This window comes from Caretta caretta, chromosome 3 (genome assembly GCF_965140235.1).
Source record: "Caretta caretta isolate rCarCar2 chromosome 3, rCarCar1.hap1, whole genome shotgun sequence".
NCBI classification, from domain to species: Eukaryota; Metazoa; Chordata; order Testudines; family Cheloniidae; genus Caretta; species Caretta caretta.
In genome coordinates this window covers 107088106-107111195 of record NC_134208.1, presented here as the reverse complement: position 1 = coordinate 107111195, position 23090 = coordinate 107088106, and the positions used below count along the sequence as shown (strand labels likewise).

General features: G+C 44.3%; 1 protein-coding gene across 2 annotated transcripts in view; it reads right to left on the bottom strand.

Annotated features, from left to right (window-relative positions):
* HECA (hdc homolog, cell cycle regulator) overlaps nucleotides 1-9403 on the bottom strand; it is a 40649-nt gene extending 31246 nt beyond the window's left edge. Inside the window, exon 1 of one of the 2 annotated variants that reach the window (XR_012667680.1) lies at nucleotides 8649-9403. Coding sequence is in view for 1 of the 2 variants with exons in the window: in XM_075126780.1 (XP_074982881.1) it covers nucleotides 8649-8880 (232 nt within the window). In the remaining variant the exon portion in view is untranslated. The remainder of the gene's footprint in view (nucleotides 1-8648) is intronic. The other variant, XM_075126780.1, reaches the window with a different exon arrangement.
* Between the last annotated feature and the right edge of the window lie 13687 nt (nucleotides 9404-23090).

The following is a 23090-nucleotide window of genomic DNA, read 5'->3' as shown; positions in this document are numbered from 1 at the left end:
TGCTGCGGCTAGGGTCCATGATGGCGGACGTGATCCACCCAGACCAGACCTATACTGTCCCGGGTCGCAGCATTTTCGACAACCTCTTTCTAGTCCGAGACCTTTTGGAACTCGGGCAGAGAGATGGTCTGTCGTTCGCCCTCCTGTCTCTTGATCAGGAGAAGGCGTTCGATAGAGTAGACCATGGGTACCTCCTGAGCACTCTGCAGGCATTTGGATTCGGACCTCAGTTTGTGAGTTTTCTCCGGGTGCTGTATGCCTCCGCAGAGTGTTTGGTTAGGCTCAACTGGACCCTGACCGAACTGGTCAGCTTCGGGCGAGGAGTGCGGCAGGGGTGCCCCCTCTCGGGCCAGCTGTATGCTCTGGCGATCAAGCCTTTCCTCTGTCTCCTCCGCAGGAGGATGACAGGGTTGGTGCTGCGGGAGCCGGAGCTGCGGCTGGTCCTGTCGGCGTACGCCAATGGACGTACTCCTCGTGGTCCAGGACCCGGGCAACTTGGCGGGAGTGGAGACATGCCAGGCCATCTATTCGGCAGCCTCCTCCACCCGAGTCAACTGGGTCAAGAGCTCTGGCTTGGCAGTGGGGGACTGGCGGCAGGTAAGCTCCCTCCCACCCGCGCTTCAGACCATCTGGTGGAGTGCGGGTCCACTGCTCTATCTCGGCGTTTACCTTTCCGCCACGCACCCTTCCCCGCCGGAGAACTGGCAAAATTTAGAGGGCGGGGTGATAGAGCGGATCCGGAAATGGACGAGGCTACTCCGATGTCTCTCCCTCCGTGGGAGAACACTGGTGCTTAACCCACTAGTCCTGTCCACGCTCTGGTACTGGCTCAACACCCTGGTCCCGGCCCCGGGTTTCCTGACCCACCTCTGGAGATTGATTCTAGAGTTCTTTTGGTCAGAAATGCACTGGGCCCCTGTTGGAGTTCTTCATTTACCCCTGAAGGAAGGAGGGCAGGGCCTGAAGTGTCTGTACACTCAGGTCCGTGTTTTCCGCCTCCAGGCCCTGCAGAGGCTCCTTTATAGTGCAGGTAGTTCGACGTGGAGCATATTGGTGCACGCCTTCCTGCGCCGCTTCCAAGGGCTCCAATACGACCGGCAGCTCTTTTATCTTTGTCCGAGAGGTTTTCCGCGAGACCTCTCCGGGCTGCTGGTCTTCTACCAGGACCTCCTCCGGACCTGGAAACTGTTTCTAACGACCAGGTCCGTGGCGGCCACCATGGGAGCAGACCTCCTCACGGAGCCCCTGCTACACAATCCCCAACTCTGTGTGCAGATGGCGGAGTCCCGCTCGGTGCGCCAGAGGTTGGTCCTGGCGGAAGTCACGAGGGTCGGAGATCTCTGGACTACGACCGGAGAGACTGGCTGGATCCCCTGACGCTCGCTCAGCGCATGGGGCTCTCCAGCCCTCGTACCCCCAGGCGCGTACTTCAGGAGGTGAAGGCCGCCTTGACCCCCACTGCTCGGGCTTATGTCAACCGAGCCTTGCGCGAGGGCGTATCCTGCCCATCCTCTACCCCAGGCCCGCCGGACCTTTTCATTGGGCCCCTACCCTGCCGATCCCAACAAACCCCTCACCCTTTCACTGCAAGCCGGCTGCATAAACTGCAGCCGGTCAGTTTTCAAATCGCACCACGGAAATATTTATACACACTCACGCTTCACACCCTTCACGCCCACACCCTGGTGTCCTGCCCCGATACAAAATGGCGGGACCTCCTGCCACCTTTGGAGGGTGAGCAACCTCGGTGGGCCAGCCTGTATTCCACCTTGGTCCCGAGGCCCGTCGGGGACATCAGTTGGCGGCTCCTTCACGGAGCTGTGAGCACGGGCGTGTTTCTGACACGGTTTACCCCCATCCCGGACACTTGCCCTTTTTGTAATGTGAGGGAAACCCTGGCGCACGTATATCTAGAGTGTGCCAGATTGCAGCCCCTTTTCCAGCTCCTCACAAATATTCTATTGCGCTTTTGGCTTCATTTCTCCCCTCACCTTTTTATCTATACACACCCCATCCGTGGCCCCACAAAATCGCGAGACCTCCCGGTTAACCTCCTCCTAACCTTGGCTAAAACAGCCATTTATAAAACCAGAGAGGGGAGGTTGGCCCATGAAGCGTCCTGCGATTGTAGGGCCTTTTTCCGATCCTCAGTACATTCACGTATCCGGGCGGAGTTCCTCTGGGCGGCATCCACCGACTCCCTTGACGCCTTCGAGGAGCGGTGGGTGCTGTCCGGGGTTCTCTGCTCGGTGACCCCGTCCGGTTCCCTCCGTCTGACCCTTTGATTGAGGGGAAGAGCGAGAGACGCCAGCCCCAGCCGTTGCCGCTGTGGATACCATCATTACTGTCATCTAGGAGTCCTATAATACATGGGTGTCTACTCCCCCACCCCTAAACCGCCCACCCCGCAGCCGTGCCCATCTTGCCGGGCACTCTCAGGAGAGGGATAATCGGTGACACTGGGCGTGGCACTAGGTAACTCGAGGGGGTGGAAGACTACGAGTGTCGAGGAAGCCCCCCCGCTCTGGGCCCAGGCTAGCCTGAACACTTCTCCCTCCTGAAAGCTGCTGTGTTATACCTTCTGTTTGAGTTGTTTTGTTGTATAGTTTGTTTTGTTTCCTTTGGTAATTCTTTGTAAGTGATACAATTCTTTTTTTTTTTTTTTTTTTAAAACAGAAAACACCTTCCTTGTTATCTTACCCAGGGAAAAAGGACTTACTTAGCCTGGGGCTAATATATCTGCCTTCTATTCCATCTGGCCCGATCCTGTCACAATATATATATGTTAGAATATTTCATTTTGAAAACTGAACCACTGATATATTCTTACACGAATTCTCTGGTCCTCTTTAAATACCCCAGCCCCATAATGTAATCAGTTTTTAAATTGTAATGGTTGACTAGTCACAGTTTCAGCATATTTTAGTTACTGTTGTGCCTACATTTTTCATTTTCTATTTTAAAATATTAAAATCAGGATATTTTTATATATTTTTTCCAGCCTGACATTTCTAACTGAAAGTAAATAAAGTAGTTCTTAAGAACTTATATAGTCACAGTTAAACACTACAGAAAGGTACAGCGGGACACCTTAAGTTTCTGGGGGGAGGGAGTTGTGGGTTTTTTTTGTTTTTTAAAGAGTCAGTTTTCAATCTGCATGGATAGATTTCACATGTGAATACTCTAATAAATTATGAAGCATCTTTCTTTGACAATTTCCCCCCAAAATTTACAATACTGACATTAGTATTCAGCACATAGTGGTACCCTTCACAACATTTCAAATTACTGTTTCCTCTATGAAAAAACTAAAAAATGTTACCTGCATTTCAGGTTATTTATTTTAAATTAGCCATACAGTAATCATGATAAACTTGGAGTGGGCATATTTTAGGACACCAATAAAAAAAAAAACGGAGTTGCACACGTCACTCATCTTGTGCATTACAAGACACCACAGGTTTAATTATCAGTTTAACTACATATAAGACATACTTGAAGGCTGTGCAGTCACTTCATATAATGCGGCATTATATTTCTAGCCATACCATCTTGAGCTATGACCCAACTCAGATCTCTCAAATTAAGCAGGGTCAGAGTAGGTCAATAGCCATATGGAAGGCCTAATGAACACATAGGTGCTGCAAGAAGTTGTTGTGGTGATTTAGAGAAAATAGTTCCAGCTACAAAGACAGCACTGAAACAATGCCTTAGCAGGTGAAGAGGAAACTGCACTGTTAGGAAATTCATTTGAAAATGAAATTGTATAAAAAAAAATAGTCTTGATCATGGAATCACAGACTGTAGCATAATGCATATGCACAAGGGGGACGAATTAAGTTTGGACAGGGAACCTTAATTCTGGCTTTTCCTACCTTTTGAATGCTTGACTCCACAACCCGAATGTACTTTTAACATAATTTGTGTGTAGTAATAGGTATGTTATAATATTATCCAAAATTGAGAGGGAGGGAGGAAAATCAGGTTATGGTACTCTATAGTAGAACTATACTAACTTAGGGAATCTGAAAACATTCCCAAAACTCACTGCAGTACCACATCTCAGAGTTTGAAAAAAATCCTTTTGTAATCAGCTAAGAATAAGTGAAATATCTCAGATTTATGAAGCCTGTTGTCTCAAAGGCCCTATCTACATTACACCTCAAAGGAGATTCACAGACTTTAAAAACAACAGGGACTTTATTATGAGCCCCCAGATGGCGGACCCACTCGCACAACTGCTATATTTTGTAGTGTAGGCAATACTCTACAGCATGTATTGGGTTCTTCTAAAACCATGGTTTGAACTGATCTAAAGCTTTGGACGTACAACCTAAGACAACTGTGAGCAGGAGTTACGATCTGATGGCTGTTTGGTGGCCAATGTAAAACGAGGTTAGTGTCCACATAATAAACACCTTTATTGGTAGTCTCAGTGGGGAAGAAAAAAGCCTGAAAGGAGCCTGAATTAACTTTTCACTTCTACCAGCAGTCCCGTCAGGTTTGGGATGAGGCACATTGGCTGGCAGGGCAGTCTGACTGTATTGGCACTGCTCAGAGCTGCCCCTGTGGATTCCAGTCTCCAGGGGTTGTCAAAAAGACTCTGAAACCTGTCAGAAAGACAATGAATCCTAAGGGAAACAAAATAGAGTTCAAAGGAACTTTTCAGTATGATTTTTCAAAAGGTAGCCTCGACTTCTTGAGAACCCGATCAGAATAGAGCTAAGGTATGCAAAGTACTTGGTACAGTCAGAATTCTTCTTTAAAAAGGGGAAACTGTCCAACTGGAGGGGAACGAACAGTGCTATCAGTATGGTACTCAGAACTCCCATTGTCTTCAAACGGCATCTGTATAAGAAATGACAACACTTGCTACCCACAATGCTTCTGGTATCCCACTGGTTTCATTTGGGTTAGGGAGAAAAAAAAATCAGGGGTCTTTTTCCCTCCTTTTGTCACCTTGAAGTGGTCAGTTCATACAGATAATATCTAAACGAAAATCGTGTTTGCAGACCCAATACTTATTCTCTGATTAAATAAAAAAAGTAAAAGGCTCTCGTCACGTAACATGGCAAACAAGGTAAAAAGGTTCCAAATCTTCTCTTACTTCAATTTTTCCTATTCATGCACCTAAACCAAAAAATAGGACCTAATCACTTACTCTACAGAACTATACACAGAGTATTATTATATTCTTATAAAAAACAGTCTGACAGAGGCCTAGTGAGATAAAAAGGTTTGTAATTAACTATATTAATTCCATTAAATATATGCAACAGGAGCTCTCTTCCCCCCCAAAAATGAAGTGATACTCTGGTGGCTGACCTTTGTGACTTTGTCCTCACCCACAACTATTTCACATTTGGGGACCATGTATACCTTCACGTCAGCGGCAGTGCTATGGGTACCCGCATGGCCCCACAGTATGCCAACATTTTCATGGCTGACTTAGAACAATGCTTCCTCAGCTCTCGTCCCCTAACACCGCTACTCTACTTACGCTACATTGATGACATCTTCATCATCTGGACCCATGGAAAAGAAGCCCTTGAGGAATTCCATCAATTCATTTCAACAATTTCCATCCCACCATCAACCTCAGCCTAGACCAATCCACACAAGCGGTCCATTTCCTGGACACTATTGTGCTGCTAATAAGCGATGGTCACATAAACACCACCCTATACCAGAAACCTACTGACTGCTATACTTACCTACATGCCTCCAGCTTCCATCCAGGACACACCACACGATCCATTGTCTACAGCCAAGCTTAAGATACAACCGCATTTGCTCCAATCCCTCAGGCAGAAACAAACACCTACAAGATCTCTATCAAGCATTCTTAAAACTACAATACCCACCTGCTGAAGTGAAAAAACAGATTGACAGAGCCAGAAGAGTACACAGAAGTCACCTACTACAGGACAGGTCCAACAAAGAAAATAACAGAACGCCACTAGCCATCACCTACAGCCCCCAAATAAAACCTCTCCAGCACATCATCAAAGATCTACAACCTATCCTGAAAAATGATCCCCCACTCTCACAGATCTTGGGAGACAGACCAGTCCTTGCTTACAGACAGCCCCCTACCCTGAAGCAACCACACACCACACAACAAAAACACTAACCCAGGAACCTATCCTTGCAACAAAGCCCGATGCAAACTCTGTCCACATATTTATTCAAGTGACACCATCATAGGACCTAATCACATTAGCCACGCCATCAGGGGCTCATTCACCTGCACATCTACCAATGTGATATATGCCATCATGTGCCAGCAATGCCCCTCTGCCGTCTACATTGGCCAAACCGGACAGTCTCTACACAAAAGAATAAATGGACACAAATCTGGTATCAGGAATCATAACGTTCAAAAACCTGTAGGAGAACACTTCAACCTCTCTGGCCACTCAGTAACAGATTTAAAGGTGGCAATTTTGCAACAGAAAAGCTTCAAAAATAGACTCCAATGAGAAACTATTGAGCTTGAATTAATATGCAAACTAGATACCATTAACTTGGGTTTGAATTGAGACTGGGAGTGGCTGGGTCATTATTGAATATATTTCCCCACGTTAAGTATTCTCACACCTTCTTGTCAACTGGCTAAATGGGCCATCTTGATTATCACTACAAAAGTTTTTTTCTCCTGCTGATAATAGCTCATCTTAATTAATTAGCCTCTTACTCCACTTTTTCATGTTCTCTGTATGTGTATATATATATCTTCTTACTATATGTTCCATTCTATGCATCCAATGAAGTGGGCTGTAGCCCACGAAAGCTTATGCTCAAATAAATTTGTTAGTCTCTAAGGTGCCACAAGTACTCCTGTTCTTGAAAAACTGTCATTGCTGATTAACAGCAGTGTGCAAAATTGTCATGCCAAAGTACAAATCCAGTTGCATCTACTCTCCTAGCCTTGCCAACTTACTTATAACGGAAAAAGTTAAAGCACCGGTCCTGAATCCTGATTTGAATGGGGCTCTTCACATGGTCCTCACAGATTTGATTGCAGGACCCAGACCTATTGCTTTATTTGCCTCTCAAAAAACCCCAGAAACCCCTAACTTCACTTGGGTTTGTACAATTCTGAATGCTCCTTTAAAGTAACTAAAGCTTGGTAGTCTAAAAAAGAAAAAAAAACTGCAAATGGTAAAATAAGTTTCCACAAGAAAACATCCTAGCAAAATGCTCTGAGCCAAAACTATAGAGCTCAAAAATGGCTTGAGGGAACTCAATTACAAAAGGATGACGTAGTGTGCAAATATGATTACATTACACCCATTTATGTTAACTTTAAATTTATTTTTATTTGACATTTTATAATAAACCAGGACTTGACCATTTATTTAATCATAATTAGAAAAAATAAAACACTTCTAACAAGTGTTTTAAATGAAGGAACAATTTCCACCCAGAGCATTGCTTTAAAACAGTTGGCATAATGCAAAACCCCTCATTCATGTTAAAAGAGAATTTCTGCTTAAACATGGATGGTACAAGCCCTGAAAGTTCTATACCAGTGCAATACAATAATCCTACCATGTAATACCTCCAACATTCACTTCAAAGGACAGCAAAACTGTCACAAATCTGACCTTCCTGAAAACCTTTGCCAAAGTAAGGGTCTGGATTAGTGGCAGGGGATGGTGTTTCACTTCGTTTGAATCATGGCCACTGATAGTGAGTAACCTAGGGGTTGCAAACTGACAGTTTGTTACAGTACTGGATGGATGTCTACAGTTCCATTTTAGAAATCTGAAAAATTAAAAATAAATTACCTATGAGTTTAAGTTGTAAGTGCGCCCCAAGGGCTGCGATGGTAACACATTTCTATAAATGCAGCGGTAAGAATAGCCATCTTCATTAGAATGTGCTGAGCACATACATCTATGACCTAATCTTAGTGCCAGCCAACTCTTAGATTGCTATTTTCCCCCCCAGTAATATGGTGACTTTACCGCGTTTGCTTTCAAAGTGTGTAAGCTGTCAGGCCCCAATGCCTAGGCAGTCGGCAAAGTGCTCGCCACCTGTTTGACACTAATGCACATACCCCTGCACGCAAAGGGGGAGAGATCACTTGCAGGTTAACCGCAGGCTCCATCACAGCGCTCAGCCTGAGCAGATGACCCCCTCGCCCTTCAACGCCACCCGACACAAAGAAGAGGAGAATTTTTTTCGAGATAACTTTTCCTCTTGGCCCTTTTTCCTCCCTACTCCCCTCCCCACAGCCTGGTGTGGCGCATCACACGCGCTGGGAGCAAACACAGCCCAGAGCAGCACCAGGAAGGAAAATAAAATATGGGGCGGGGAGAAGAGACAGGAAAAGACAAGGAGTCTGGGCAAGTAAAAGCCTCCCGTGGCCTTTGTCAGCCCCCCACCCCAGCGGCTGCACGGCGGGGGAGCACATGGAGCTCACCAGATGACATTTTGTTTCCTATCGGGCAGCGTGGCCCGTAGGGCTGCACCGGGCGTTTGCTTTTTGCCCAGCTTTCTCCCGGCGCAGGGCGGCGGCAGCGGCCGGCCAGACCGCGGGCTGAGCATGGGGATGGGGGCGAGTCCTAAGTTGCCCATCACGCTGCAGCTGCTGCAGAAACCAGGGCAAACCCCCCTCCCCAGCGCCGCCCCCCTCTCACCGCTCCTGCTGTCGCTGGGAGCCGCACCGCCTGCAGCCACCGCTCCGCCGCCGCCTCCGGCCGCCACCGCCGCCACAGCCGCCGCTCCTCCCGATCCTCCAGCCACCCCGGCCGCCGCTCCCATCGCTGCGCCCGCCGCCGCCGCCAGGGCCAGGGCTCCATTTTCCTGCTCGTCCCCGCTGCTGTTAGCGCGCTTGTTCTTCTTGCCCTTGCTGCTCTTCTGGTTCGGCATCGCGGAGCTGGAGCTGGAGCAGGAGGCTGAGGCGGCGGCTGGTGAGGAGGCGGCGGCTGCTACCTCCGGCTCATTGCGGCTTCGTTGCAAACAGGGCGCCCAGGAAGGAGAGAGGAGCTGGCTGCGGCTCTCCCAGGCTGAGCGCTCCCTGCCCTCCCGGGCGGGCACCCGCCGCCAGGCCAGCCCAGCTGCGCACACACTTACACACGCAGCCGCCCGGCCCGGGGGAAGCAGCGCCAGGGGGAAAGGCGTGTCCCGCTTGTTTTGATTCTGCTTCCCCTACTATCGCTCTCCTCCCGCCCCTCTCGGCTTCCTCCTTTCACTCGCACTAGCGCTGGCTGGTGACAGAGGGAAGCCGCGCAAGTTAAAAGGGCGGGGGGAGCTACGGCGCTGAGCTCCGCCAGGGCAGCAAAGAAAGCAGGAGGAGCTCGAGTGGGAATGGAAAGCCGCCCCACGCCTTCCACAGCAGGGCCTGGTGGCTGCTAATGCTGTCGAGGGAGCCATACAAGGCTCCTCCCTTTGGCCTAGGAGAAGCCTCACGTGCTCATAGCAGAGGGGAGCAGCTTCCTGGAAGATCTGCCTCTTTTCCTAAAGGAACAACCCCCAACAAATGCAAGGAGGGAGGCAGCGCAAGCTTGTGTTAAGCGTACTTCGCTGGAAATGCCTCTGGTCTTCTCCCTGGAAAAGAGCTGGAGCTTTATTGGCAGGATTGTTAACGTATTTCAAAAATAAGGGACTGTTTTCTTAGCACTCCTGCTCTACCCTTCCTGATATTATTATTATTAATAATAACAATTATAGTAATAATAAGTACTCACCTATATTTGCATAGAGTATTTCTCGCTGCCTTTTGCAGTGCTCAGCAACTCCCGATTTTGTTGCACAGAGATGAAAAAATAAGGGACTGTTGGCAACCCTAGTTATGGACATCAGCAATGGCCCTTGTGTACTCTGTAGCCACGTATTGTGCAGTAATATGGACCAAAAGTAGCCACACTCAACTTGTTGATGTCCAGCTGAACACTGTTGCTGATGTCCCCCAGGTTGTGCTTGCCAGTTTCTGGACAAGGTTTTTAACCCTTGTCTTCTTCTTGGCAGCTACTTTCTTCATATGGTCATAGAGGTTTAGCATGTGATCCAGCTTCAGTCTGAGATAGGTTGGAGTAGGGTCTGTTGCAGAAGGGTAGGCTGCGTGTTGCTGCAGAAGGTCACTTTCAGGGTGCACTTAGCATTCCTGTTATCAAGATGGAATGCAGTGACTGTTTTTTTGTGAGGATTTGGCTTGAGCCTCCATTTCTGGAAATATTCCTCCATGGTGTTTAGGTCCCCATTCAGGCTGGACTCCGGAGGATGATACGTTCCACGAGTTTGTAGGAGTGATATTGGCCTATAGCTTCCTGGGTTGTCGGTCAGCTTGCCTGATTTGAGTATGGCAATAACTATCGCCTCCCACCATCCATGCATCCGGATTCCATAATTTTGGTGTACAGTTTTGCCAGCCACTGGACTTCCATGGGGCTTAGTTGATGAAGAAATTCTGGAGGTTTACCATTTCCACTGTCCGCCTTCCCTTTATTCATTGCAGCTAAACCTTCTTTCACTTCATCTATACTGATGGCAATGGGGTCTTGTGGAGGGATTGAGATCATGGTCCTATGTAGTTGATGATGGATCTCCCACTTGGTGTTTTTGTCGCGTGGTCCTTTTGTGCTCTCCACCAATATGGAGACTATGAAGTTGAGCCAGACTTTTGAGGTCATACATTTCCCATCTTGTTACAGTTCCTTAACATATTCCAAATCATCCTGTACATTTTTCCTGTCCCTTCATGTTCCAGTTAATTGGCTGCCACCTTTAGTATATTACACTCTTACAAAGGCCGATTACAAAAAGTTTAAAAGGTTTAAAAAAAAAAAGTTTAAAAAGTTTAAAAAAGTTTCTTTGCCCATAGATATCCACATTTTAGATGTTTTAGCTGTTCTGCAGTTTTCAGGGCAGATGGACTCTTCCACCAGTACCTATTTTTCAATAACTTGTGCTATTATTTGCTATCTGGCACTATCTACCTTAGTCCAGAGCTTTGAAACCTCTGAATTACACTCCTTCCTGCCTCTAAGAATTTCACAAAGAAATCACTAGCAGAGCAGAGAAAGTGTGGCCAACTTGAGGGAATAAGGGGAATACCAGGACAGCTAAATCATGATCCAACTGATATCAAGAGCAAACTTCCACTTACTTTAATGAGACCAGGATTTGGCCCCTATGTCTTTTGAGTGATTTCTCAGAACAGTGAAATGAATCTAGTCTGAAAGAAGAGCAAGGGCTGGGAAAAAATCACTGGTACAGACTATAATACATCAGCAAACCAATGCTGCCTAATAAGAGGTTAAGGGACTGATTTTTTTTAACCCACAGAAATGATGAAGTTTCAAGTTAAAGATGCCATTCTGACCTCAGAAATCTGTCCCCAGAAGCATGCTACCCCATTTTGCTTTAATGATGAACTAAGGAAAGAGTGACATGGTAAAGGGCCACTCTGGACACAACAATATAATGGTTTAAATATCACTTTTGCAAACACCCTGCTTTGCAGGCTCAAATCCTGGCAAGCCTTTCATCCTCCTGAGGTAGAAAATGGAGTGCTATTCAGTTTATAGGGTAAGGCTTTTTTGTATCAGATCATAGAAAATGTGTTCCTCACTCCCCTATATGGACACTAAGTAATCCATGGCATTTTTTGTAACCTTAGAGATTTGCCCTGTCATATTGGACAACATTTTCTCTCCCACCACTAGTATGCTGTGTACCAACTGGCTACCCCTCCAGAAATGTCTGCATTTTGGTGGTGTTTGCTAGGATGTAGTTTGTGAAGCACTTCACAAAGACAGGTACTAAATATATGTAAAGCACTATTATTAAGAGTAGATACCCAAGGGATAGGATTAGTTGTTATTTAATGACCTAAGAAGGGATAAATAGTTAAGTAGAAAAATTTGCTGAACATAAAAATTATGTAGGTTAATGAAGAGCAGGGAGGTTGTGAGCACCTCCAGAAGGACTCAACAGAGCGATGTAACTGGCATAATGACATTTGACATAGGTGAATGCACTGGCAGGAACACTTGAAAATATCTCTCTAAACTGATGCATTTTTGAATTAGTGGTAACATCACCAGAAAAAGATCCAAGCATTGTGGTGGACAACTCAGTGAAAAGATCTCAATATTCAAAAAGAAAAAAAATGCCATAGGTAAATGACCAGCACAAATAATGGCCCCACATTGAGCTAATATGTAAAGACAGTAAACAGGATGACTTGGTAATTATAGGCCTATCAGTGGCCAACATGGGACTTGATTAATAAAAAACTAAAGGAGGGTAATATAATTCATGCCAATCAATATAGGTTTATGGAAATAGATCTTGTCAAACTAACTTAATTTTTTTATGAGATTCAAAGTTTGGTTGATAAAGATAATCATTTTGATCTAATATGGTTAGATATCTGTATGGCATTTGACATGGTACTGCACAAAATTTTGATTATAAATTAAGAATGATATAAAATGAACATGGCACACATTAAATGGATTAAAAGCTGGCTAACTGAGGGGTCTCAAAATATAATTGTAAATGGGGAATCATCATCAGGGGGATGTTTCTAATGAGGTCTTGCCAGGATTGGTTCTTGGCCCTTTGCTATTTAACATTTTTTTTTTATTAATAACCTGGAAGAAAACATAAAATTATCACAGATAAAGTTGCAGATGACACAGAAATTGGGTAATGGTAAATAACAAAGAGGACAGGTCCCTGATATAGAGCATTCTGGATTGCCTGGTAAGGTGGGCACAAGCAAACAATATGCATTTGATCATGGCTAAATATAAGTGTATACATCTAGGAACAAAGATTGTAGGCCATACTTAGGTTGGAGGACTCTATCCTGGGAAAGAGTGACTGAAAAAGATTTGTGGGGAGTGTGGATAATCAGCTGAATGTAGGATGCAGACAAGAGCCCTGAGAATGATTAAAGGGTTAGAAAACATGCCTTTTAGAGAGAGACTCAAGGAGCTCAGTCTATCTAGCTTAACAAAGAGAAAGTTAAGGAGTGACTTGATTACAATCTTTAAGTGCACACATGGGATATAATACAATTCAATGGCAAGAAGTTGAAGCTAGACAAATTCAGACTGGAAATAAGGTGTACATTTTTAACAGTGAGAGTAATTAACCATTGGAACAATTTACCAAAGGTTTTGGTGGATTCTCCGTCACTGGCAATTTTAAAATCAATATAGGATGTTTTCTAAAAGATCTCTGCTAGGAATTATTTTGGAGAAGTTCCATAGCCTGTGTTATGTCAGGAGGTCAGACTCACTAGATGATCACAATGGTCCCTTCTGGCCTTGGAATTTATGAATGTATGTATGGAACCCTTGCATATAAGTCTCGGGAGATTTCCTGGTGGCAAGTCACAGCCTTCTATGAAAAGTCAGAGAACTATTGACAAGCTGTCTGTTGATTGGGGAGTAGAAAGCAGGGATTGGTCCCTGTGTTGGGCAGAGAAAAGGTTAATTTGCAGACAAGCCTTAAGCAGGAGAAACGGCTAGCAGCTCAGCTCTCTGTGTCTTTGAAACTGTCAACTTATTTTGCCTAGTTGTCTTTGCCTACTGCCTTTGCCTAACAGCCTTTAGAGACAGAAACACTAACTTCATAATGCTTTTCTCTTGGTATTGGACACGAAGTGTAACACAGAGACACAGCCAGTAGTTTCATACAAACCTCTACTGTAAGCCGCTCAAGACCACGCTGCCCGTGCGCTGCAACTGGATCCAGCCAGTTTACTTTCTTGCATGTACCACTACCAAGCCTCTTAAAGACACAGTCACTACATCCATCCTTTTAAATCAATTAACTATACAATAATAAATCAATTACACATACCTATATAAATTAACTAATAATGCGGGCTGGAGTCAGAGGTGACCAGTGCATGATTCACTGTGGAAAGCGGTCTGGGTCCACAACCCTCTTAAAGCACATACTCCCACTGTCATGATAGCAAACAACAATAGTACCACGGGATGTTGATTGGGTCATCACAGTCTCTGCCTTGAACAGCTCAGTGTCTCCAGTGACCCCTCCCTCAGAGGTTCTTCCTGGGTCCTAGTTTCTTGGTCCGATGTGACACTGGATTGGTCCTGCTCAGGTTCTGCAGGTGTCATTCTGCAAGCCTTCAAGTGGGGCCTGTTCTGGTGGTGGTGATTTCCTGCATGAGCTGGCCTGTTCACAGATTCTCTCCACAATAGCAAACAACCATCCAGCACTTGTCTTTATCTTGACTGGGTCTCCCTGCCTGAACTCTTTAAGCAGTATGACATGTTCAGTCAGTTACGCCTTCCAGTGTTTCACCAAGACCAAATGTGGGTCTGTCCCTAATTTTCTCTGTCTTCTTGAGCAATGACTTCGCAATCCATCTTGCTCATTTGGCCATTTCACTGGACTGGAGATATCACATTTAAAGCATTCCTGCTTTTGCCCAGCTGCTTTTTGTAACATTTTGTATTTCTCCTTCTCCTTTTCTTCTGGGCCATTTAGGTGTCCTCACCTCCTCTTCCCACTTAGAGTCCAATTTATTTCTATTGCATTTCTTTGACATCTTTTCGTATGTTTAGTCTCCCTATTTGTCTTAAAATGTTTACTTCTAACATTTATTTATTTAGTCTACATAGGGCTCAATCCATATCAGAGAACTCAGTTTTCTGGTTGATTTATTTAATGCTGGGAATTCTGAGGGAATTGGCTGATGTGATTGCAGAGCCATTGGCCATTATCTTTGAAAGCTCGTGGCGATCGGGGTAGGTCCTGGACGACTGGAAAAAGGCAAATATAGTGCCCATCTTTAAAAAAGGGAAGAAGGAGAACCCAGGAAACTACAGACTGGTCAACCTCACCTCGGTCCCTGGAAAAATCATGGAGCAGATCCTCAAGGAAACCATTTTGAAGCACTTGGAGGAGAGGAAGGTGATCAGGAACAGTCAACATGGATTCACCCAGGGGAAGTCATGCCTGACCAACCTGATTGCCTTCTATGATGAGAAAACTGGCTCTGTGGATATGGGGAAAGCAGTGGATGTGATATATCTTGACTTTAGCAAAGCTTTTGATATGGTCTCCCACAGTATTCTTGCCAGCAAGTTAAAAAAGTATGGATTGGATGAATGGACTATAAGGTGGATAGAAAGCTGGCTAGATTGTCAGGCTCAACGGGTAGTGATCAACAGCTCAATGTCTAGTTGGCAGCCGGTATCAAGCGGAGTGCCCCAGGGGTCGGTCCTGGAGCCGGTTCTGTTCAACATCTTTATTAATGATCTGCCTGAAGGGGGGTTCCAAAGAGGATAGAGCTTGGCTGTTGTCAGTGGTGGCAGATGACAGAACAAGGAGCAATGGTCTCAAGTTGCAGTGGGGAAGGTCTAGGTTGGATATTAGGAAACACTGTTTCACTAGAAGGGTAGTGAAGCACTGGAATGGGTTACCTAGGGTGGTGGTGGAATCGCCATCCTTAGAGATTTTTAAGGCCCAGCTTGACAAAGCCCTGGCTGGGATGATTTAGTTGGTGTTGGTGTTGGTCCTGCTTTGAGCAGGGGGTTGGACTAGATGACCTCCTGAGGTCTCTTTCAACCCTAACCTTCTATGATTCTAATGAGTACAGGATTTTGGCCTTCTGTCTTCAAAATGAAAATTCCAGGGGAAACGTGCCATTTTTCCTTACCTCTAACACATGGATACCTTTCAGCTGCTGCTGCTGCTACATTTGTCATTGAATATGCAGTAAAAGAGGTCATGACTCACAGGGCATTAGTAGGAACTTGCAAGTTTCCATTTTAAAAGGAAAGTACACTTGCGCAATACCACAAATGTCTGCAAAACTCTTGGCAGTTTTCTTTACATGTAAATGTCAATCATGAGCATGGCACCTCCATCTAAAATAACATTTTCTTTATTCTAAACAATGACTAGTTCATATTAAGTCATTTCTAAAGTTGATTTTAAGAAGCCAAAAATTCTAGTGTACTCTCCCCCCCCCCCCTGTACATAACTTAAAACCCCAGCAGCAAACTCATTCTTAAAGATTACAGCTATCACACATCCATATGCAGGGTAGGTAGGAGCATTCTACTCTCAAATGAGCTATTTAAAAGCTGCATAAGGAGTTAAATTATATGCAGTATTTTTGAAGAAGTCAGTTGGAAGCCCATCTGCCACAAGATTCTTCCCATTTCTTTATACTTTTTTTGATGAGACAGAATTTTTTTTTTATCAGAACTAGACATGTTTACATTATTGATTTCCTGCTTTGATAATTCAAAGAGGAAGAGGTTGGCAAAACAGTTAATCATATGTAACTTGATTTATCTATTCCTCTGCTGCAAATGCTGGTAAATCCTGGAAATATTGTCTAAAAAATTGGATTTGACAGTAGCTGATATAGAATTCCTTTTGTTTGCATTTATTTTTTGTTTGTTTGATTGAACAAGTGTTCCCAAACAATTCACTCCTACTCTGAACCTTTGAAACTGCAAGTTTTAGCCTGAAACTTCAGGTGGGTGGTTTAGAAAATAGCTAGCTATACTGACCAAAAATATTGGTATGTGAACATACTTGAAAGAGAGTCAGTAGCCTTTCTCTAGGTCTACTAACAAGATTTTCTAAGAAGATAAGAAATGTAGTTTGTATTTAAAGATATTGACTCAAATTTGTCCCTCATGGTAAATTATGTAGTTTATTTACATAAACATTAAAACAAAAATCCAGCGTAGTACCTCACAAAAAATACATCCAGGCAGTCAGATGATACAGAAATTCGGGGCACACAATGCTGCCCCAAAGCACAGAGACTAGAAAATCAAAGCAGGGGTGATGTTCTGAAAACATTCTCTGTTTTCAATAAATTAATTAGAACAATGTTATTTTATTTAGAATCTGCTCGCACAGAAAGCAAGGTATGTCCCACACTAAAAGCAGTACTGCTGCAGAGAGTAAGGGAATGCCAAGGAGAGAGCTTGTGAAGCATTTTAGGATCTTCCTGGTTGAAAAACTTTACAAGAATATAAGGCATTATAACTCGTCAATCTAGGTACTTTTATGGCCCTCTTTATCATAATGTCTGAGCACCATGCTGGCTGAAAGTAGGTTTTTGTAGTAGTGTTTCTTTGAGGTGATTTTGGAAGACAGAGAGAATTCAAGATTATAATAAAGTGTAAAGTACAACCTAAAATGACATTGTAGGAGAAATCCCCCAAACCCTACAATTTTATTGGACCACTTGAAAGGCATGGTCAAAGGCCAAGTTCAAGTTGATAAAATTAAAATGTATATATAAATTAAAATAAAATATTCGTCTTTAGGAGCAAAGAAGATTTAACTTGAAAATTCTATTTTATTTAATTCTATTTGCGTCCAGAGCAGCACCGTTACACACAGAGTAGAGTGTAAAATGACAGTCTTGTTCTATAAATGCAAAATATATGCATCTGAGGCATTAGACTAATGAAATTAGCACTAAACCATAGTTACTACTTCTCTCTATCTGTTTTTTATATACTCCCCTCCAGTGTTTCCTCTAATTTTTTACATCCCTGTGTGGAATGAATTTTGTTATGTGCATCAATATAGAGGTGATATGTGACACATCACCTTCATATTGGTGCACATATCAAAATTCATGTGGTGGGGGTGGGGCCAAGGGGTTCAGAGTGTGGGAGGGGGCTCAGGACTGGGGCAGAGGGCTGGTGTGCAGGCTCTGGGGTGGGGCTGGGGATGAGGGGTTTGGGATGCGGGAGGGGGCTCAGGGCTGGGGCAGAGAGTTGGGGTTGGGGAGGATGAGGGCTCTGGCTGAGGGTGTGGGCTCTGGGGTGGGGTTGGGCCTGAGGGGTTTGGGGTGCGGGAGGTGGCCCAGGACTGGGGCAAAAGGTTGGGTGCAGGGGGTGAGGGCTCTGGCTAGGGGTGAAAGCTCTGGGCTTGGGCCGGGAATGCAGGGTTTGGGCTCTGGGGTGGGGCTGGTGATGAGGGGTTTGGGGGTGCAGGCTGCCCCAGGGCTGCAGTGGGGAAAGAGGACTCTCCGCAGCCCTCTCTCACCACAGCAGCTTGGGGCAGTGGGAGAGGTGCCTCTCCCCGGCTGTGGCAGCTCTGGCAGCCCTAGGCCGGGCCGAGGAAGGGGCGCTTCTTCCCCAGCCATGGCAAGTCTGGGACAGGTCCGTGTTGGGGCAGAGGGAAGGGCACCTCTCCCCTAGCCATGGCAGGTCCACTTTGGTCCATTCTATACTGGGGCCGGTAGGGAGAGGCATCTCTCCCCGCTGCAGCCCTGAGCCCCTGCATGGGGCTTAATAGGCAGCTGTGCAGCCATGCAGCTTAGAGGGAATTTAGGGTATTATGTAAGTGCCGTGAGGTGGGAGGGTCTCAGAGCCCAGGCTTCACCCCAAACGCAAACATCTACACTGTAATTAAACAGCATCTTAGCCTGAGCCCTGCAAGCCCTAGACAGTAGAACCGTGCGTGGATATTCGCATCTGATCCGTGATCTGCTGATACCCGCATCCGTGGATGCGGATATCTGCGGATATAAAGCAAATATCTGTGGATTTGCAGGGCTCTACTAGTCAGCTCACGGGCCAGCTATGTGTGTTTAATTGTAGTGTAGACATACTGTTAGTAAACAACTCCGTTGCTGACGCACAAGATGGGTTGGGATCAGCTCACTCCCTCTTAGCTGTGTTGGTTCTGCAGGGCTGACGTAATTTCTTCTAAAAGTGATTTACATAATTTCCTTCCAAAAGTCAGGAAAATAAAAGGTATGTTTCCCACAGCATCCTTAACTGTCCCTTATGTGTATATTTTGCAACAGGATGTTCTGGTATATGATACCACAAAACACTATGGACCAGACTGTAGCCTTCCTTCCTGCCCACATATAAGAGTGAGGGGACATAAGGCAACGCCTTTATCCCCTGCACTGGCTACCCGTACCTTGAGTAGCCATGCTGAAGGGAGAGCAGCTTCCATGGGTTTGCTAAATGCCTCTCCATCCATGTGGGTAGGAAGGGGCAGGAAATGAGCAGAGTCAAAACTCTATCCCAGTCAGGAAATGTATAGAACATTGTGCCAGATATAGGGATGGCACAGGGTACGTCATCATCCACCCTCCTTCCCCCACTCCACCCTTTCAGAACAGGGTATGATCCAGAGCACAGATTGCAAATATGAGTCACAATCTGCTTCCTGGTCTACTTCCAGAGCAGCACAATTATACACAGGGTAGACTGCAAAATGGCAATCTTGCTCTCAGTATGCAAAATATGTGTATCTAAAGTGTTAAATTAGGGCTAATCCATACTATGCCCATTGTTACATGGGTGCACTACAATAACGATATAATTGGCTCTAGATAAACTCCCCTTTTTGTATTCTCTTCCTGGAAATTTCCAAGCCTGGATACACAAATTTTCTCAATACATTTCCTTTTGATAAAACTGTGTGCCAGGAAAGTATCTGGCCATAATTAATGCAATGGTTTATTTCTATAAGTAAGGCCTACTAGATCAGTTTACTGTATTTAGTTGTGTTATGCATTGAATTTGGGATTCCTCCTTATTTTTATGCCTATCAAATTACTTCTGGTACTTCTGGACAGCATTGTTGTCTGTTTTAGAGTAACAGCCGTGTTAGTCTGTATTCGTAGATTTTGTGCAACTTAATAAAAAAAATTAATAGTGGTTAATGGAGTTCAAAATGAAGGTCTGGAGAAGGATACTTTTGTATCAGACAAGAAGTAGTTAGCAATTCTATTATGATTTTCAAACAATAATAAAAAAGAAACTAAATATTTAATCTGTCAGTTGCCACAAATTCTTGAGTCATTTTTTCTTTAATATAGACAATTGGTATAGACAATTAGAGAATTTTCAATTAATTATATTTTTGCAAAGGCCCAAAGTGCTATCTTAACAAGTCTGCTCACAGCCTGTAAGAAGATCTTTTCTTTCTTTATCCTACCTCATCCTCAGGGGCATAGGGCATCCACAGTTTCCACCATTTATTTCAGCCTTGTGCTTGGCTGTTCAGGCTTCTGAGTATCATGTTGATAGATCTGGCTTCTGTCTCTGTTGTTCTGCATAATGTTTCTCTCGGTCACCCTCCTTTTCTCTGTCCAGGTGGTGTCCATACTATCATTTGCCATGGTAGTTGTGTTGGTGACATCCTTAAAGAGTGTCCTAAATATGTCCATCATCTTCTTACTCTATTTGATGCTTTAGATTGATTTGCTCTTAGAATCTCTGACATTGCAAGAAACTCTTTCCAATGGACTAAAGATTTTCCACAGACAATTACGTAGGAATGAATTGATCTTATCAATTTCTGTGGATGTACAATAATTGTTGCATGTAAAGCAATGAAGTGACCTTCATATTACTTTTGGTGAGTTCACTTTTTAAAACTGGATTTAATTTTAAAAGTTCCATTGAAAAAGCACACTCTGTCACTGAAATCCACTTTCTATTGCTGAATGATTTGTGTGCAGGGAATTATTCTTCTGTTATAAATAATTATTATATATGAAGCTCTGGTTTGGTATTTGTTTGTTCAAGCTTCCATTTTTTAAATTAATCCCCGAGAGATGCATAGGTTTTGCTAAAAGAAAAGGAGTACTTGTGGCACCTCAGAGACTAACCAATTTATTTGAGCATAAGCTTTCGTGAGCTACGGCGCTGTAACCAATTGCTATTACTAATTTGAACACTAGCATCAGTTTACACATCTATTGTTGGAGAATTGTAAAAAACTACTTAAAGTTTACGTTAACAAAAAAATAAACAGTCCAGCAAAACAATTGTTGTCCATTATTAATGGTGCCCAAATGAGCTTGAGGAGCAATAATCAGATGTATAATTACACCAATTCACTAAAGTATGGCTTAAATTTCAGCATGTGCATAATTGCTTTGCTGAATCAAGGCCAATCCTCCTCCCAGCCCCCATTGTTACTAAGATGGTAATGATTACAAATTCAGAATCTTGATGATATCTATGATAAACAAAAATGTTTTTGCATAAGATATAGCTGCCACATTATGTAGAAGGATAGCTTCACTCACCTTCATCATTTGCTGTTCTTCCACCTTCCCTTCTTTTACGAACAGATGAGCCTTATGTGCAAATTAGGCTTCTGTTGCTTTAGCTAGCAAAAGCAACCATCAAAATTACTACTGCTGCAGTATCTACATAGATTAATGAGGATTAATGTCTAGTCCTGTGTGCTGGGATATTGATTTGCATTCCCTCATCTAGCTGTTCCCCACTTTTTGATTTATAAGAGCATCTTTTCCCCTTTCTTTTCATAAGACGAGGACTAAAAAGCTTTTGTTAATTGGGAAAAAAAAGTTCATCATCTCTCATTATATTCTTTACTAATCCTTTCAATTTATGCATTATATATTTACTATAGTTATTGCTTAATTTATGCCTTTTCAGAAAAAAAATGCCAGTCTTCTCTGTGGTTGCCCTGTTTATAGTCTCAGACTGTGAGACCGCTGACCAGGTGCAAGGACAATGGCTGTCTATTAATTTCTCCACACCAGTTGTTACCCTCATCATGCACAAAGTCTGGGTCCTGCTGATGAGAGCCCTGTTATGGCTGCTGCTCTGTTGTGAATTTTATTTTAAGAGCAGTTCATTCTGATAGTAAAGTGTATCCATGGGTCAGCATGTATTATAAAAAATCATAGATCAGGCTTCAAATCCATCACAGAGTAACTCATAAGTCTATTCCTACAACAGAAACAGGTCCATATTAAAAAAATATAAAAGCTTACCCATCATTATTATAAACTATTAATCTTATACAACTCTCTGTAGGACTCACTGCTTGTGGGCCCTTGAGACTGCAAGTCTTGAAACAAATAAGCAGGTTTCGTTCAGCTTACACAGAGCTTCCCTTCCATCTTGTAACAAAACAAAGAAAGAAAACGTAAAAAATGAACATCAAACATATAGGAGAAAACAAGATGTTCAGCACTCTGGGGAGATTGCAATTGATTTGCCCTATACTGTATCACATCAGTAGTTCTCTGTGCTGACTTTCAAAAAACCTACTAGGGTCTGCTCATTCTCTCCCAGGGGTTTTCCCTCTATGCGCGGCTAGTGCTGAAGTCTGTCTGGTTTGTGGGTTTTTTTGTGCAGGCGCGGAGATACTTCTATTCGGCAAGGCTAGCTCTTCCAGCAGTTAAGACCATGCTATAGACATCTAGAGCCAAATTTTCCCCTCCTGTGCAGCATGATGGACTTCAGTGCCGTTGCACTGGTGTAACTGGAAGCAGAATGTAGTGCTAGTTTGTAGGGATGATGCAAAGGTTCAGGTTTCTGTGAAGCCTCAGTACGTGTAGCTTGTTGGGCTGATACCGAGGCATAAGTCTCTGTGAACATTACTAGCTCAGCAGCCATCGTGCGAGATCACGAGGTCGACTGCTTTAGAGTGCTGGATGGAATCCAAAGCAGGGTTCAGAGGCCTTTACAAAGTTACTGGCTAAGCATGAGTGATTAAAGATCAATATGAGAAGGGGGGCTCACCAGTTCTGGTGGTTGTGTGTCTCCATGGGGATTGCTGTCATGTGGTAAAGTGACATTGCATCGGCTTGTGTGATGGGATGGGAGGTAGCAATGGGAAGACCGAGAGAAAGAATTGAATGAATCTGAAGAGTCCATCTCCCCAAGCAGGCCCACTGCTAGTCAAACAAAAGTGTGTGTGAGAAAGTGTTTACGTGCACAGGGTTGGGAGCTCTACAAGGTGGTGGCAGTGGGGGCTTTCAGCTGCCAGCTGGGGGGGAGAGAGAATTATTTCCCCTGGGTTTTGGCAAAGGGAGGGGAAGCCACTGACAGTCACCCTTTTCTCTTAGGGGAGGAGGCACCAGATCCTACCTCTTTCCGCTTGGAGGGCAAGGGAAGGGATCTTCCTGACTTTAAAAAAAAAAAAAAGGAAGAAGAAAGACGGGGAGCTTCCATCTTAAAGAATTCTTCTCTTTCCATCAGGTGCCAATGCTTGTACACCTACTCAAGGTAAGGCTGGCAGCACCACCCACTCCCCACAGAGGTCCTAGCTCCTCCCGTTGCTCTCACTTCAGATTCGCCTGCCTGATGATTTAACTGGGAATTGGT